At 37.1% G+C, this 15,185-nt stretch overlaps 1 protein-coding gene across 1 annotated transcript in view; it reads right to left on the bottom strand.

Annotated features, from left to right (window-relative positions):
• Positions 1–11,022, bottom strand: part of mbtd1 (mbt domain containing 1) — a 79,731-nt gene extending 68,709 nt beyond the window's left edge. The window contains exons 1-5 of the mRNA XM_077550731.1: positions 10,882–11,022; positions 5,938–6,142; positions 2,658–2,791; positions 2,468–2,582; positions 830–912 (exon numbers count right to left, since the gene is read on the bottom strand). Coding sequence (XP_077406857.1) covers positions 830–912; positions 2,468–2,582; positions 2,658–2,791; positions 5,938–6,142; positions 10,882–10,902 — 558 coding nt within the window. The 5' untranslated portion in view covers positions 10,903–11,022. The remainder of the gene's footprint in view (positions 1–829; positions 913–2,467; positions 2,583–2,657; positions 2,792–5,937; positions 6,143–10,881) is intronic.
• Between the last annotated feature and the right edge of the window lie 4,163 nt (positions 11,023–15,185).

The raw sequence follows: 15,185 nt of genomic DNA, 5'->3' as shown, positions 1-15,185 counted from the left end.
ACCAGGTTGCCAGGTTGTAGGAAGGAAGGGGGGGTGAACAGCACAAATGGGCAGAGGCAAGGGGCCAGCGACAAGCCGGGCTGCTGCCAGAGCGCAGCACTGTAGAGCGACCCGCGTGCCACCCTGTGCTAATACATTTCATGGGTGGTGTGCGCATGAAAGGGGTGCGGTAGCCACACGGGGAGAGGTGGGATTTTAGTGAGCCAGGCCTCTTATTTCCACCTGACTTGTTGTAGTGAATGATTTGCGTTTCCAGATCCGTTTTGACACAGTTGAGCTCCTTTGACTGTCCATTGTGGCGTTTGTGGGCATTGGTATCAAATGAGCCCTACTCCAATGGCTTCAGAGAAGTCGCAGTCACTCAAAATCACACACAAGTTAAGAGGCAATGGTATGAACTGAAGCTCATTCCATTGACAAGCTTTCTAAGTCACCAAAATTGCTAATTCATGTTGCTGTATCTATATTTTTGACCAAGCAGAATTGGTCAGGTTTTCTGTTAATCCCCGAAAAAAGACATAAAAGAACAAAAACGTATTAATCTTTTTTTGTGACAAGAAAGTATCTGTTCCAAATACTCTATCAGAAAAAAAATCTGATTTGTAGAAATAACTGGAAGCTCAGGAGAGCCATGACATTATGTTCTTTACAACTGTATGTAAACTTTTGATCACGACTGTATACATGCCTATGGGTAACTGAAGCAAAAACTGAGCTTGGCCACAATGCCCAGCAATAAGTTTGGAGGAGAAAAGGTGAGGCCTTAACCCCAACAACAAATAGCATAATATGGACATTTTAAGCTCTTCAAAATGTTGTTCATACTTACATGTTTGAAACAGCTGACTGGAGCTCCAGTTGTGTTATTGACACAGATATACTGTCCCCAGTCAAAGCTTTCAGCTGGAACCACTGGACGAAACATGTATGAATGTGTAAAGAACAGAGCAAGCTTCAAAAGAACAACACTGTGATCCTTGTAGTTACAAGGACGGCTGCCACAAACAATTATTTTGCTAGTCAACTAGACACCGATTGTATAAGTCATGAATAACTTTTTTCCCGCCAAAAAACGTTAATTGACATTAAGGAAAGACCCAACAAGTACCACCAATAACGTCAATTGACGTCAACAACTTTTTTTCCCCTCAATGGGCAGTGCAACGTCTTGGGCAGCTCTGGTCTCTGAAAGGGCTGGAAAAAAATAAAAGACATCCACTAACTATGGCCAGCAGATGGCAGCATTATATCTTTTTTCATTGGGCTCCCGTGGATCAAATTACATGAAAACATGGTGGATTTTCAAGGATGACGTGAATGATCAAAGCATTTGTCACATTAAATCTATTCCGCAGAGCGTCACTAAACAAAAAATGTTACTGTCAGTGTGGTGCAGAAAATGTATCTTTTCACAAAAAGCTTATTTTTTCTATAAGCTGTAAGCTATTGATGGCTTACAGTGAGCCACTGCTGGCTGGTGCGATATGATGCAATTTACATACAGTGTGATCCGATTAGTCAGTTAAGTGTGTACACTATGGATACATGGCACCACACTCGGTGCCAAAACGCACAGAAACAGCCAGTATTTTTTCTTACTGTTTTTTTAGTTGCTGTTGTTTTTAGTATACAGTGTTCTTATTTAACTTTTTTTTATGATTTATTTTGTCATTATCCTTTCAAGTTAGAGATTTAAAGATTTTAAGTATTTAAATAATTTATTTCCTCAAAAATTCAAGGATGCAAACATCCCAAGGGCTTTTTTTTTTGTCATAATACATATTTCCACATGGCATGGCACAAGATACAATCCCCGAGGTCCCAGGTTAGCACAGTATGTCCCAGACCTTGTAAAAATTACACAAGATCAAAAAAATATATATATAAAGAGGAAGCTATTTGTGGAGGAATCTCAAAATCGACATTTTTATGCAAACAATCTTTTTGTGTCTAGCTCAAAACTAACGTTGCTGACAGATGGACCCTTTTGCTGGAGAGGGTCACATTTTGTTTAAGAAGGTAATCGATTGTGTTGAATGAAAGTAAGAGCTTTTTTTACTGACTCAAATATTACCAAAAAAAGACAAAAATAGCATAAATAAATAATTTGATGGGGTACTCAGTAATAAAAATGGGGGCGGGTGATAAATAATAATAAATAAATAAAACATCAAGGTACAACCCGAGGTAAATGTATGAGTTATGGACCCAAATGAAAATCGAGAGTGAATCCGCAACAAGTGAACCACGAAGTAGCGAGGGACCATTGTACTTCTGTGCACATAATGAATGATCCGAATTACCACTACTGTGCATGTTGCATCACAGTCAGAAACTGTAAAAAAATAATAATTTTTTTTTTTTTTAAAGAATAATGCTGATGTTGATGATTACGTTAGCCGTCTACGTAGTCGTGACTAATCTGGGCAGCCCACTTTTAACCGTCATTACTATTGGAAATACATACCGGATTTTGATTTCGCCTGGGTCTGTTGACTTGCTTGGTACTGAGCATAAGCTGCCAACTTTGCCACAAGAGGTTGTTTCTGTAAGACTTTTGCCTTTTTTGTTGGAGGCTTGCCCTAATAAAATCCAAACATGTTTACTGTTGTACATCGGTTGCAATTTTAGGAAAAAGCAGAGAAGCACACACCTACCTGGAGTCTCGCCAATATGCTTGCTTTTTTTGAATTAGAAGAATAGCTCCTGGAACAAGAAACACTGCAGAAACGCTTTGTTTTGGAATAAAAAGCATCTCGGACTCCAATCATTCCACACATCTCACAGGTGGCTGTGACATAAAAGAAAACTTCAGTACAGTATGCAATACAGTAAAGTCAATGGATATTTAAACAAACAATGAATCCCTTCAACAATTAAAAAAATAAACAAAATAGAGCTGCAAGCAGCTTTGTGTACTAGGACGTCCGGATACTGACACTGGGTTTACTAGCAGATTGGAATTTCTTTGAAAATGTTACATCCTCAGTGTTTCCTCTCAGGAATTTTTTCAGCTGCAGGGGCTAGGCCCGTCAGTCATACTTGCCAAATTTGTGATGCGAAAAATCAGGAAAAAAATGTATGCGGGGGCCGACGAATATTGAATCGTGGGGCTGTTACGTATCAGGGCTATAGTACTGTACACTAACTTTTGCACTGGTATCACTGATGCTACCAATTTTTTCAGTTGGTCGCACCACAAAGGGTTTGCTCGCAAAAAAATTTGGGGAGGTGCAGCATGAACATACACTTAAATATATACAGTGCTCAGCGTAAATGAGTACACCCCCTTTGAAAAGTAACAATTTAAACAATATCTCAATGAACACAAAAACAATTTCCAAAATGTTGGCAAGGCCAAGTTTGATATACATCTGGTTAACTTATAACATGGAGGTAATGTTAAAAAAATGTTATTTGATTAGACATTTTTCAGTTTTACTCAAATAGGGGTGATGCAAAAATGAGTAAAACCCCCCAAAAAACGAATACATTTAGTACCTTGTATGGCCTCCACGATTTTTTATCACAGCACCAAGTATTCTAGGCATTGAAATGAACAAGCTGGCAACATTTTGTTGCATCAATCTTTTTCCATTCTTCAAGAATTACCTCTTTTAGAAACTGGATGCTGGATGAAGAGTGATGCTCAACTTTTCTCTTTAGAATTCCCAATAGGTGTTCAATTGGGTTCAGATCAGAAGACATACTTGACCACTGAATCACTTTCACCTGGTTCTTCTTCAGAAATCCAACAGTGGCCTTAGATGTGTTCTTAGGATCATTGTCATGTTGGACAAGTGCACGACGACCAAGGGCATGGAGCGATGGCAGAATCTTTTCCTTCAAAATTGAGCACTACAGCTGTGAATTCATATCGCCATCAATGAAATGCAGCTCCCCGACACCAGCAGTACCCATGCAACCCCACATGAAGACACAGCCACCACCATGTTTCACTGTAGGCACCATGCATTGTTCCTTGTATTCCTCACCTTTGCGACGCCATACAGTTTTGAAGCCATCAGTTCCACAAACATTTATCTTGGTCACTCCAGAGTATAGAGTCCCAGTAGTCTTCATCTTTGTCAGCAAGGGCCCTGGCAAACTCTAGGCGCACTTTTTTGTGTCTGGGCTTTAGGAGAGGCTTCCTCCGTGGACGGCACCCATGCATGCCATTCCTCTGCAGTGTACGCCGTATTGTGTCACGGGAAATAGTCACCCCAGTTTGGCTTTTTATTTCCTTAGATAACTGCAGTGAACTTGGATGTCGATTTTCTTCCACCCTTTTCATCAGAAGACGCTGCTGTTACGTTGTTAACATCCACGGACGACCTTGACGTTTCTGTGAGATGGTTGCCGTTTCATCTTTTTTTTTTTTAAATGTTGTACCATATTTGCTACAATATTCTGACTCATGAGTAAAGCTTTGCTGATCTTCTTGCAGACATCACCTTTGTTGTGCCAAGAAATTATTTTTTTTCTCAGGTCATGTGACATTTCTCTTCCGTGTGGTGCCATTGCTAACAGCATGAAATGGGAAAGTGTTTTCTTTAAGTAACACCCATTTATAGTATTATGTGTAATGAATAATAATAATAATAATAACTCAGCTGTAGTCTAAAATTTGGGCTTTGCTCCAGAGACTTTCAGTGGGGTGTACTCATTTTTGCATCACCCTAATTTGAATAAAACTGAAAATTCTGTTCTCTAATGTATATTATTAACCTAATTTCATGTTATAAGTTAAACAGATGTTATACAAATTTAGTCTTGTCAACATTTTGAAAATTGTTTTTAATTACATTGAAATATTGTTTAGTGTTATTTTTCGTAGGGGGTGTACTCATTTATGCTGAGCACTGTACTTATTTTGGAAATTGTTTTAGTGTTCATTGAGATGTTTAAAATGTGACTTTTCCAAGGGGGTGTACATACATGTATACATATACTGTACTATTACTCCTGTTTCTCATCCCCAATCTACCCCTCATTTTTGCTTTTCGGGTTTGTAACAGCTCAGGGGACAGTCGGCGCTTATTCTGTCAGTGTTTGAAAGTTACTGTCAATCTTTGGTCCGCAAGCAAAAACTGGAGTCTGTCAATGACGGACTCAGCGACCTTCCTTCTGTACTGACAGACAGGTGATGACACTGTGTAAATGTCCACCTCTGGCAAATAGCGTGTGAAATGTCCTCCTCTAAAAACAGTTAAGAAATCTACACGATCAATGCCATTTTTGTTCAATGCAAGTTTCATGAGGCTGTATTCACTAGAGAGGAAAGCACTTGATTTGTTGCCTGAGAAATACTGCACATGCTATTTGTTATGAGCGACTGTGAGTGAGCTCAGAGAGGATAGGTTTACGACAGGACTATTCAATAGAAAGAAGAGCACTGACAGCAAAGTATGGCTTCATTGAAATTTCATCTTCATTCTTAGATTTTTTTAATTAATTGATTTTTAATCAGCCCTTTTTTATTATTTTTATTGGATTTGACATCCTGATTCCTAACTCTTTGACTGCCAAAAACGTTAAATAACGTTTAGTAAAATCCTATGGAGGAGTGCCAAAGACGTTAAAAGACGTTTTTTTTTCAAAACAGAGGTGAAACTAACCATTTTCTATTGTTGATTACTCAAAAACGGAATAAGGTAGAAACAAACTTTTTTTTCTGATGAAAGATGACAGTCCAATCTTTCATTTGGTAGTATGTGTGTTTCCATAGTCGAAACACATAATTTTCTGTGGACCTTGAAAGATCAGTCAAAATGCTTAAAATCGGCTGGCACCCACGGCATCCCTTTTCTGAAAACGTCTGGCAGTCAAAGAGCTAATATCGGCCCAATAATTATTGAGTTTATTATTGTGCATCCCTAGATAACAAATAACAACATAAGATAAAATAAAATAAATTATACAACATTTTGTACAAACCCATTCCAGCCTTTCCATCAGGATAAGTATAGACCTGGCCATTGTTCTTGATGATGGGAAGACCGGCAGGGAGAGAGGATACTACCTCATCCTCGGTGTCCTCTGAGCTGGAGCTACTGGTTGACTCCTCACTGCAACTGTCATAGCCATCAAACATCCCAAACGAATCCCTCCGCTTACGTTCTGAACGTGGAGTGCGTTCAGCCTTCAATTAAAAAAATAAAAAATAAAAATTTTTACCTGTATGTACTAGTCTCTAACCACTTATATATATACAATATTTGTACATAAATTTACACTGACTGTATTAAAATAAACATAAATCAATCTATACAATAACCTTGTATCACTAAATATATATTGGGAAATTTGTTGATAAGGTCATCATACTGGACTTGTCATCTCAATTTTTAAAGCATTTCTTAGGCGCACAATGCAAGTTGAGCAAGGCACTGGCCTGGATGTCACTATTTTACTAACACGGTTTGTTAAAAAAAAAAAAAATTATAATAATAATAATAATAATAGTAAACTGTGATCAGCAATAAAGGGCCCTTGCAGCCCAGGCCACTTTTAAGGTACTGGCACAACGTAACTGGATTTTTTAATTATTATTATTTTAAATGGTACAATAAACCTTTACAAATTGATTTTATTTTATTTTTTTGCTAAAAATTTCAGGATTTTTCACACAGGTTTAGACAACTCAAATCTGAATATTTTTTATTGGCAAATAGCTTGGAAAAAAAACATTTAGGATAAAACATGTACCGTATTTCTTTTAGCCAACAGGTGGTACTACCTCTACAATAAAAAAATAAGCTTATAGATGTCTTCAGGCTTGGACTCTTATCGAATGTGTAAAATGATTGCAAGATTTTCCTGGCTCAAAGGTGAGTAGAGGTGGCACCATGCTGAGTAGGGATAGGCGACTACTGGTACCAGTTATCGGCATTGGTGCTAATACCAGTCTTATTTTAAGGTATCTGTACTTGCGGTAGTGGCCAATACCAGCAAATCACAGTTTTTTTAGACAGCAGTTTTATTATCAGGAACTAGAAATTAGCTGAATAGAAAGTTGCCATTCATTTTATGCAATTTTAAGGAAAAATAATAAACAGGGAGTCCTCAAGTTATGGCGGAGTTCCATTCCTACTAGGGCTGGGCGATAAATAGATTTTTTTAAATTAATTTGAGTGTTTTGTTATGGACGATAAAAAAAATTATAACATCGATGTTTGTTTCCCCCTTTTGTCGCACCGCTTTCGCCCCCATGGGTTTCTGTAGCTTTAGCTCTGCCAGTCGTGTCCTCACACACTCCATACAGGAGGAACTCAACAACAGCAAACAAAATCCTAGTTTAAAAAACAAACAAAAAAAAAACAGTTTACTATGTTACCGTGGAGGTGTCATTTACACACAAAAAAGCACGTATGACAATAAGGGGGCACAATAAGAGCAATCACCAAAGCGGACACGTTGCACCTCGCTAATGATATGGCACCCATGTATACAAGGAGGAAGACTCGATTTCACCACTTGCTGAAAACGGGAGAACCCAGATATGTGCTACTGTTACCTAGCCGCTAGTATATTGCTCAAGTTGCCCCATGCCATTTGTTTAGGCAGTGTTTTTTTTTTTTTGCCGTGACTGGCAACACAAATGCTAGCGATATTTTTGCTCTGAGCGGCTCCAATATTGGTGAATTGCCGTAGCGAGGAAATCTTTAGCCTGCTGTAAATTGGATATTTTATCCCGATTGCCTATTGACATTTACAAGTTTATGTGAAAAGCACAAATGTGCACGTTTATGTTGCTGCGTGGTCGCAACATGTACGCTATCTCGTCAAGACGGACTCGCCTTGCAAGCACTTACCAGTATGAAAGACAAGCTTACTTTCACTCGCCGTGCCCGTGACGCTTATCAGCCTCTGCATCGTCTGCGACATAAAAGCCTTATGAAATGTAGTATAGTGGGCTGGTAATGAAACAGCCTATTTTCAGTGACAAAACAAATTGAAAAGTGAAAGAAGATCTATAGAAGAGGGTGAACTTGGTGAAGCAGACTAATCATGGTAAAATAGCCGATTTACGGCAGGCCAAGTCTTTCTTACTCTGGGGACTGGCCAATCAAATAACGCTGAAAGGAAATTTGCCAGTCATGGAAAAACAGCCACCTCAATTTACATAACAGTACTTGTTAAATCAGCACAGTTGAAGGGGATAACAAGCTCAGACCTCTGTTCCTACATTAAAGCCAAAATTAAAGCCAAAGTTGGCAAAAAAAGTTTTCTACTTTATCAACACATAGATTTACATTTCCAGAAGTATTTGATTCAATGTAGAAGTTTTGCACATTGATTCCAAGAGAAGAAATATGTTTACTTTTATTAACTGATAAAATTAAAGCAAAACTTTTTAAGTTCTTGGTTTATGTAAAAAAAAAAAAAAAAAAAAAACTAATACTAATAATATAAAATCGGGGTGGGGGGAATCATAAATTGAATTTTTTTGTTTAAAAACTGAGATTTTATTTTTTAGGCATAATCGCCCAGCCCTAATTCCTATGCTGGCGATGTGACCAGAATTTCGATTTAAGTCGGATTCCCCTGTTAAAGTCGATATTAACATCAAAATACTTTTTACAGTAATTTAAAAAAAAAAAAAACATACTTGCGCAACCCGGAAGAGCAGGAACCAATATTTTGTGTTTCCACACGGACATTCATTGCTGACGAACGGCAGAGCGAGCTACTTCAAACTTATACTCGGAAATGTGACTTGCCTGATGGCGAGCCGATATGCTGATGGTCGTCCGTTGCTGGAGGTAACAACAACACAACTTTAAATAACTTTAAAATGGTGTGATTACTGCAGGAAATTAACGAAAAAGAAGGTGCTACGGACGAGGCAAGGGGGCCGTAAAGTGGATACGACGCAACGCAAGGACTCCCTGTTTTGGGATACATAGGTCTTTCTTCTGTCATTTTTGGGTGGGGAATTTTATGTACTAGTGGTATCGGTATTTAAAATCAGTATCGGTGACTACTCAAGAGTTGAGAACATGTGTTGTGCCAAAGTACTTAAACCCGTAAAAAATGGTAACCCCCTGCCCTGGGATCTTATAACTTTTACCACAGAAAAGTGGAGAGTCTTCGAAAAGGTATTTAAACTTCAAAGATTTGGAACAAAACCGAAAAACCACAAACAGGGTATAAACTAACTTATAGGCGGTTCCCTAGGGCGCTAATTGCTGAAGGTGGCGCTGCTGCGAGGCCTCAAATTTTTTTTCCAATGTAAAATAAAATAGATAATAATATGAATAACAGTAATAATTTGGACTGGCACCCTCTTCTTGTGCTCTGTCTTGGAAAATTATAAAAATAGTGAAAATGACACCGAAAAAAATAACATCTCCGCAGCCCCCCAGTTAACCTGGCACTGAAAAGTGATCATGCGTGCAGTGTCGGAGGGGGCAAGTCAGCGGTGGTAATCAATGCAGTTTTTGTGGGTAGGTAGCAGTGGATCGTGGGCAGTTGTAAATAAAAGTGAAATTTGCCAACAAAGTCTGACATCTTGCCTACGAAAATAAAAGCCATTGTTCATGACAGTAGGTCCAATATGGTAGCAGCAATGCGGCTGCTTGAAGAAAAACATAGCTGGACACACACTGCAATGTACTGTTGATAATGCTTTGAAAGAAACGACCATCAGCAGGGCACTAGGTGCTGCTAGGCAGCTAGTGGAGCACTTTAAGAGAAGCGAGCTAGTTAGTACAAAGCTGAAACTGAAACTGGAGCAAATGGATGTGGAAAAAAATACACTGATCCAAGATGTCAGTAAAAGATGGAATAGTACATTGTACATGATAGTCAGACTCTTGGAACCGCCTTTCAGATCCTGAGGTAATTCCAAGGGGGAAGGAAGCACTACTTTGACTTGAAACCAGAGTACTGGGCAGTGCTTGAAAAAATTAAGCAAGGTTTAGCACCTTTTGCGACTGCTACCATTTACCTCAGTGTACAGCAGTACACAACTATTTCAAGTCTTCCGCAGGTGATCAAGTGGCTGACAAGGTCTGTACACAACAGCAAATTTGAGACAAGCTCTGGGAAACATTTTATTCCCAGTGTAGAAAAGAGGATAGCACAGAGATGGGGAAATATTTGCACTCTTGTCAGCATGAAACAAAGACAACTAAATTATTCTCGCAGCTGCCTTGAACCACACATACATGAAGTTTAAGTTTTTGTGTCCGGAAGATGCTACCACTACCACTACCACTACCACTACCACTACCACTATCCTAACCCTAACCTAACACGGCAGCCTCCACATCACGCTAAAACAACCTATTCACAACCAACCTAGTGTAATCACGATAAAACGGCATGCTAAGAATTCTGGTTGGCCAATCAGAGCCGTTCACGGCAAAATAACGCTAGGAGGAGAGTTAATAACCACTGCCTTAAGTTTAACATCGTCGCTTCCTGCTTTTTTGCAACACAGGTGACCCCAGTGCTTAAACTATTTTTTTTTTTTTGCATGAAGTCAAGAATAAATACCCCTCACTCTCTCTGTTAAGTAACTGTTGGTTCAACGTTCACAAAAACAAATGAATAAATTAAATAAAAAATAAACGCCAAAACACATTCAGCTCAACGCTAAGTAGCATTAGCATAGTTTGCTAATGGAAACCTTACAAATAGCTGCTACTCACCATCATTTCATTCAACAAAAACATCTTCACACAAATTTGGGGATTATGCTGTTATGTTATACATCTCTTGAAATGTTCGAGAGCTTTGCAGAAGGATAAGACTGTATAGCAGAGCAAAGGCACTCACTAGCTTCCGTAAATAAGATAACAACAAAGGATCCTCGAAAGTATGCACAACGTAGTTGTAAGTAGGGTGGCGGCCTGAAATGTTCATTGTACTCACCAGATCCCGTGCGTCTTCCATTAGCCCCTCATATAGATGACCTTCTCTTGACTAGCGTATCCACTAACGCTGCTTGGTTATTCGCGATTCGAAAGAGCAAAGCCTCGGAGAATACTACAAACCAAAGAGGATATCAACAAATTATACTCGTTTCTGCGCATGCGTAACTTTAACCTACTTTCGTGTGATTGGTCAAACTAAAATGCTGCTAAACAATAATATTGTGTGTTCAACTTTTTTTCTTTTCTTTTTTTTAAGAAAACAAAGTTAATTTAATACAAAAACTATATATATATATATATATATATATATATATATATATATATATATATATATATATATATATATAGTATTTTTTAGTCTATTTCTCTTTTTTGTTTTTTAAATCTTTATTTCAAACAATAAACAGTATACAAAATATGGGAAAAGATTGGATACAACTATTGTGTACAATATAAACAACTCAAGCACAGAACACGCAAGGGAGGTTAAAACATATAAAAGCTAAACAAAATAAAATCAACAATACAACAAAAGAAAAAAGAATAATAGTCATATAAATAAATGATAGAGTTTACAGTAATTGTATGTTTTTAAAGCTTTTGGGTAACATATAAGTAGACAATGATGAAAAGTAACTTTTCATGGATATAAAAAAATGCAATAAAGGATGGTTTCTTACGCATAGATTTGGACTTGTGAATGTAAAATTTTACTAAAAGAATAATAAGGTTTATCAAATAAAATTGTGCATAGACAGTCTTATATTCAAATACACCAAATAATACATGTTTCAAAAATAAGGAGAATCCCGGATAAATGTGCACTATAATGAATTGTGATAATTTCCCCCAGAATTGCTAACCAATATAAAATTGCAAAGGGTGTGGAGATAATGTCTTGTTGGGGGAAAAAAGGGAATTAAGCTATCCTTATTCTTGCTGTTGCCTGTCAAATAAATTTTTCCAATATTGTTTCAGTAATATCCAATGTTTTGTACATAGGATGAGTGTCTTTTCCAAAGGACATTCTGTAAAGTGCAACAATACTTAGCGGAATGGCATTGAACACAATTGAAAGTCTTTCGGAGAGACCAGGAAACCTTAGCGATCCAGAAATTCTGAATAAGTATAAAGTTGTCCATTTTGATTAAATAATTGACTTTGAATTGATTAAATTGAATTGATTTCAAAAGTGTTCATATTTTGTATGCATTAAATTTTGTGTAGCTAATTTAGCGTTTCTTAGAATGTTGTAAATTTGTCATTAAAACCCTTGTGCGATTTTAACATTCTGTTTACTTCCCTTGTCCTACGGGTTATAGCCACTATCCTCTATATTGAATTTGTTCTTATGTATGAGAATGTTTTTGGGAGCTTTGGAGGAAAAATGCAACTTCAATTTGTACAACAGTCCAAATTCTTTGATACGTGTATGTATGTGTGTGTGTGTGTGTGTGTGTGTTTGGGAGAAATTTAAGTGGAGGAAACAGTCCATATTCTTTGATGTGTGTGTGTGTGTGTGTTTGTGTGTGTGTGTGTGTGTGTGCTTGGGAGTAATTTAAGTGGAGGAAACAGTCCATATTCTTTGATATGTGCGTGCGTGTGTATGTGCGTGTGTGTGTGTGCGTGTGTGTGTGCGTGTGTGTGTGTGTGTGTGTGTGTGTGTGTGTGTGTTAGAATGAGTTTGTGGGGGCCTCTGAACTTTTGCTTAGTGTTTAAATGCTTTTATAAGTCACGGGTCAGAAATGACCCATAAGACAATATTTGTACGCTAGTGGTGTACTGCCTACATGGAAGATCAACAAAAACAAAGTGTCACTTTTTCTGATGATGGTTGATGATTTAAAAAAAAGTCATAAAGTTTCAAGTTGAAAAAATGTAGTTCAAGGTATTTTTTCTACAGCTAAACATGGTAGTGGGTCACTTTTGACCCGCAAGACAACACATGGGTAACCCTTTGCTTTCTTTCTGTATTTCTATTTCATAGTTTTCAGTGTCTCAGCTAGCATAAAGCACCCGTATGAAACTTTCCACCTTATCATGATCATTGATGCCAAGGGCAGCTACATAGTATATGTTTGTTGTTCCATATGAAAAATGTATGAGGAGTAAAGTTGTGTTTGTACATTAAATTCCAAGCTAGTTGTCATGTTTTGGTTCTGGGGGTTAGGTTTTTGTTTGATTTTGGGTGTTCATGTTTTGTACAATATATTTATTGGTTTTTAACTAGTGCTGTCAAAGTTAAAGCGTTAACTGATTAATTAATCCAAAAAATTATAGCATTAATCATAAATGAACGCAGATCAATTGCACCATTAATTTTGACCATAGATTATCCTTTAGCGTGACTACAAATGTGTGTTTTAGCAATAAACGTAATTACATGCAATAAAGTAAAGCATTTAATAAATGTTTGCGTATCACATTTAGAATATTTGTTCATGTCAAAATATTGGGGCCATTTTTTTCAATTTTAAATTATGCAAGTAATTAACTGATTAGAATAAGAGGAGGATGAACGTGTGCAGTGGATCGAAAAATGTTGAAGACGTTCTCATAACATTAAATGTCAAATGAATGAACACATAACCAGTGCTCTTCAAATTTGGCAGGAGAAAAACGTTGATAAAAAAGCCTTTTTATTTTAAGTGATTATCGTGATTAATCAAAATTCTAAAATGTGATTAATCTGATTAAAAAATGTAATTGTTTGACAGCTCTATTTTTAACACAACAAAAGCATAAAACAATGCAAAACCCAATTTCCCAAACCTCTCCAAACACACTCTCTTACACACTAAACCTCATCATAAACATAAAATGAACAAATAAATGACAACATAGCTTATACCTAGAAATCAATATAAACATCACCAATGTACAAGTTCTAATTTCCTTCAAGTGTTACATTAGGTACCATATAGAACATACATACATACTGTACATACATACATACGTACATAAAAGAACAAAAAACATTTATACATATATACATGTACACATACATTATATGCATGTATACACACATGCATATACATATGTATGTATGTATGTGCATTAGTGCTGTCAAAGTTAAAGCGTTAACTAATTAATTAATCACAAAAAATTATCGCATTAATCATGTATTAACGTAGATTATTCATACTATTAATTTTGACCGCAGATTATCCTTCCATCTGATGGTTACAATAAAGGTAGCACAGGTTGTGTTGAGCAATAAACATAACTACATGCATTAAAGTAAAGCATTTAATAAATGTTGACATTCAGAATATTTGTTTATGTCAAACTACTGTGGTCATTTTTTTAAATAATGCAAGTAATTAACTGATTAGAAAAGGAGGAGGATGAGCATGTGCAGTGGATCAAAAAATGTTGAAGACGTCCTCGTAACATTAAATGTCGAAATAATTAACACATAACAGTGCTCTTCAAATTTGGCGGGAAAAAATGTTGATTAAAAAAAGCCTTTTTAATTAAGTGATTAATCGTAATTAATCAAAATTCTAAAATGTGATTAATCTGATTTAAAAATGTAATCGTTTGACAACTCTAATGTGCATACATACATACATATATAATGTTTTGTGGAAAACACTACTTCACCTTTATATTTTTATGCAGGATCGTGAGTGATCGGCGGTAACAATGAATACACAGAGACTGATTTACTGTGCTAGAATAATTGTGCCTTTTTATTCCCCGCAAACAGCAATCAACACCTGTACTGTGCTAGAATAATCGTACGTTTTAATCCCCACAAACAGCAATCGACACCTGTACTGTGCTACAATAATTGTACCTTTTATTCCCCACAAACAGCAATCAACACAACTCACTTTGCTAGAATAATGGTGCCTTTTATTCCCCGCAAACAGCAATCAACACACTTCAACGTTAAGCAGCATAATATGATCATCATCAGCGCTTATCTTGACACTAGACCGGAGAGCCCACGGTCCGGGTAGAACGAGCTGCAAAACGGCTGGGCAATCGTACGTATTCCACAGCTGACTCTACCCACACCGTGTGCCGCTTTTCGTTAACAAAAAGTTGTGAGCGTGAGAAACCGGGCAAGCCAAGCCCTTTCTCAGACACTTTTGAAAACATGTTTTGCAAAGCAGGGAAAACTGTAGTATAAACAAGGCATTCACTCCCAGGCTGATTCCACCCTTTATTTACAAATTGTTGGGCACCTGGATTCGTACAACAGTTCAGGACAACAACATATCCTTATGTAAGAGGTTACATGAGGACATATCAAACCATGGTTATTTTCCCTTCACATACATACATACATCA

The sequence above is a fragment of the Vanacampus margaritifer genome, chromosome 18 (assembly GCF_051991255.1).
Source record: "Vanacampus margaritifer isolate UIUO_Vmar chromosome 18, RoL_Vmar_1.0, whole genome shotgun sequence".
Classification (NCBI taxonomy): domain Eukaryota; kingdom Metazoa; phylum Chordata; class Actinopteri; order Syngnathiformes; family Syngnathidae; genus Vanacampus; species Vanacampus margaritifer.
The sequence above is the reverse complement of the archived record's forward strand: the minus strand, read 5'-3'. Positions and strand labels throughout refer to the sequence as shown.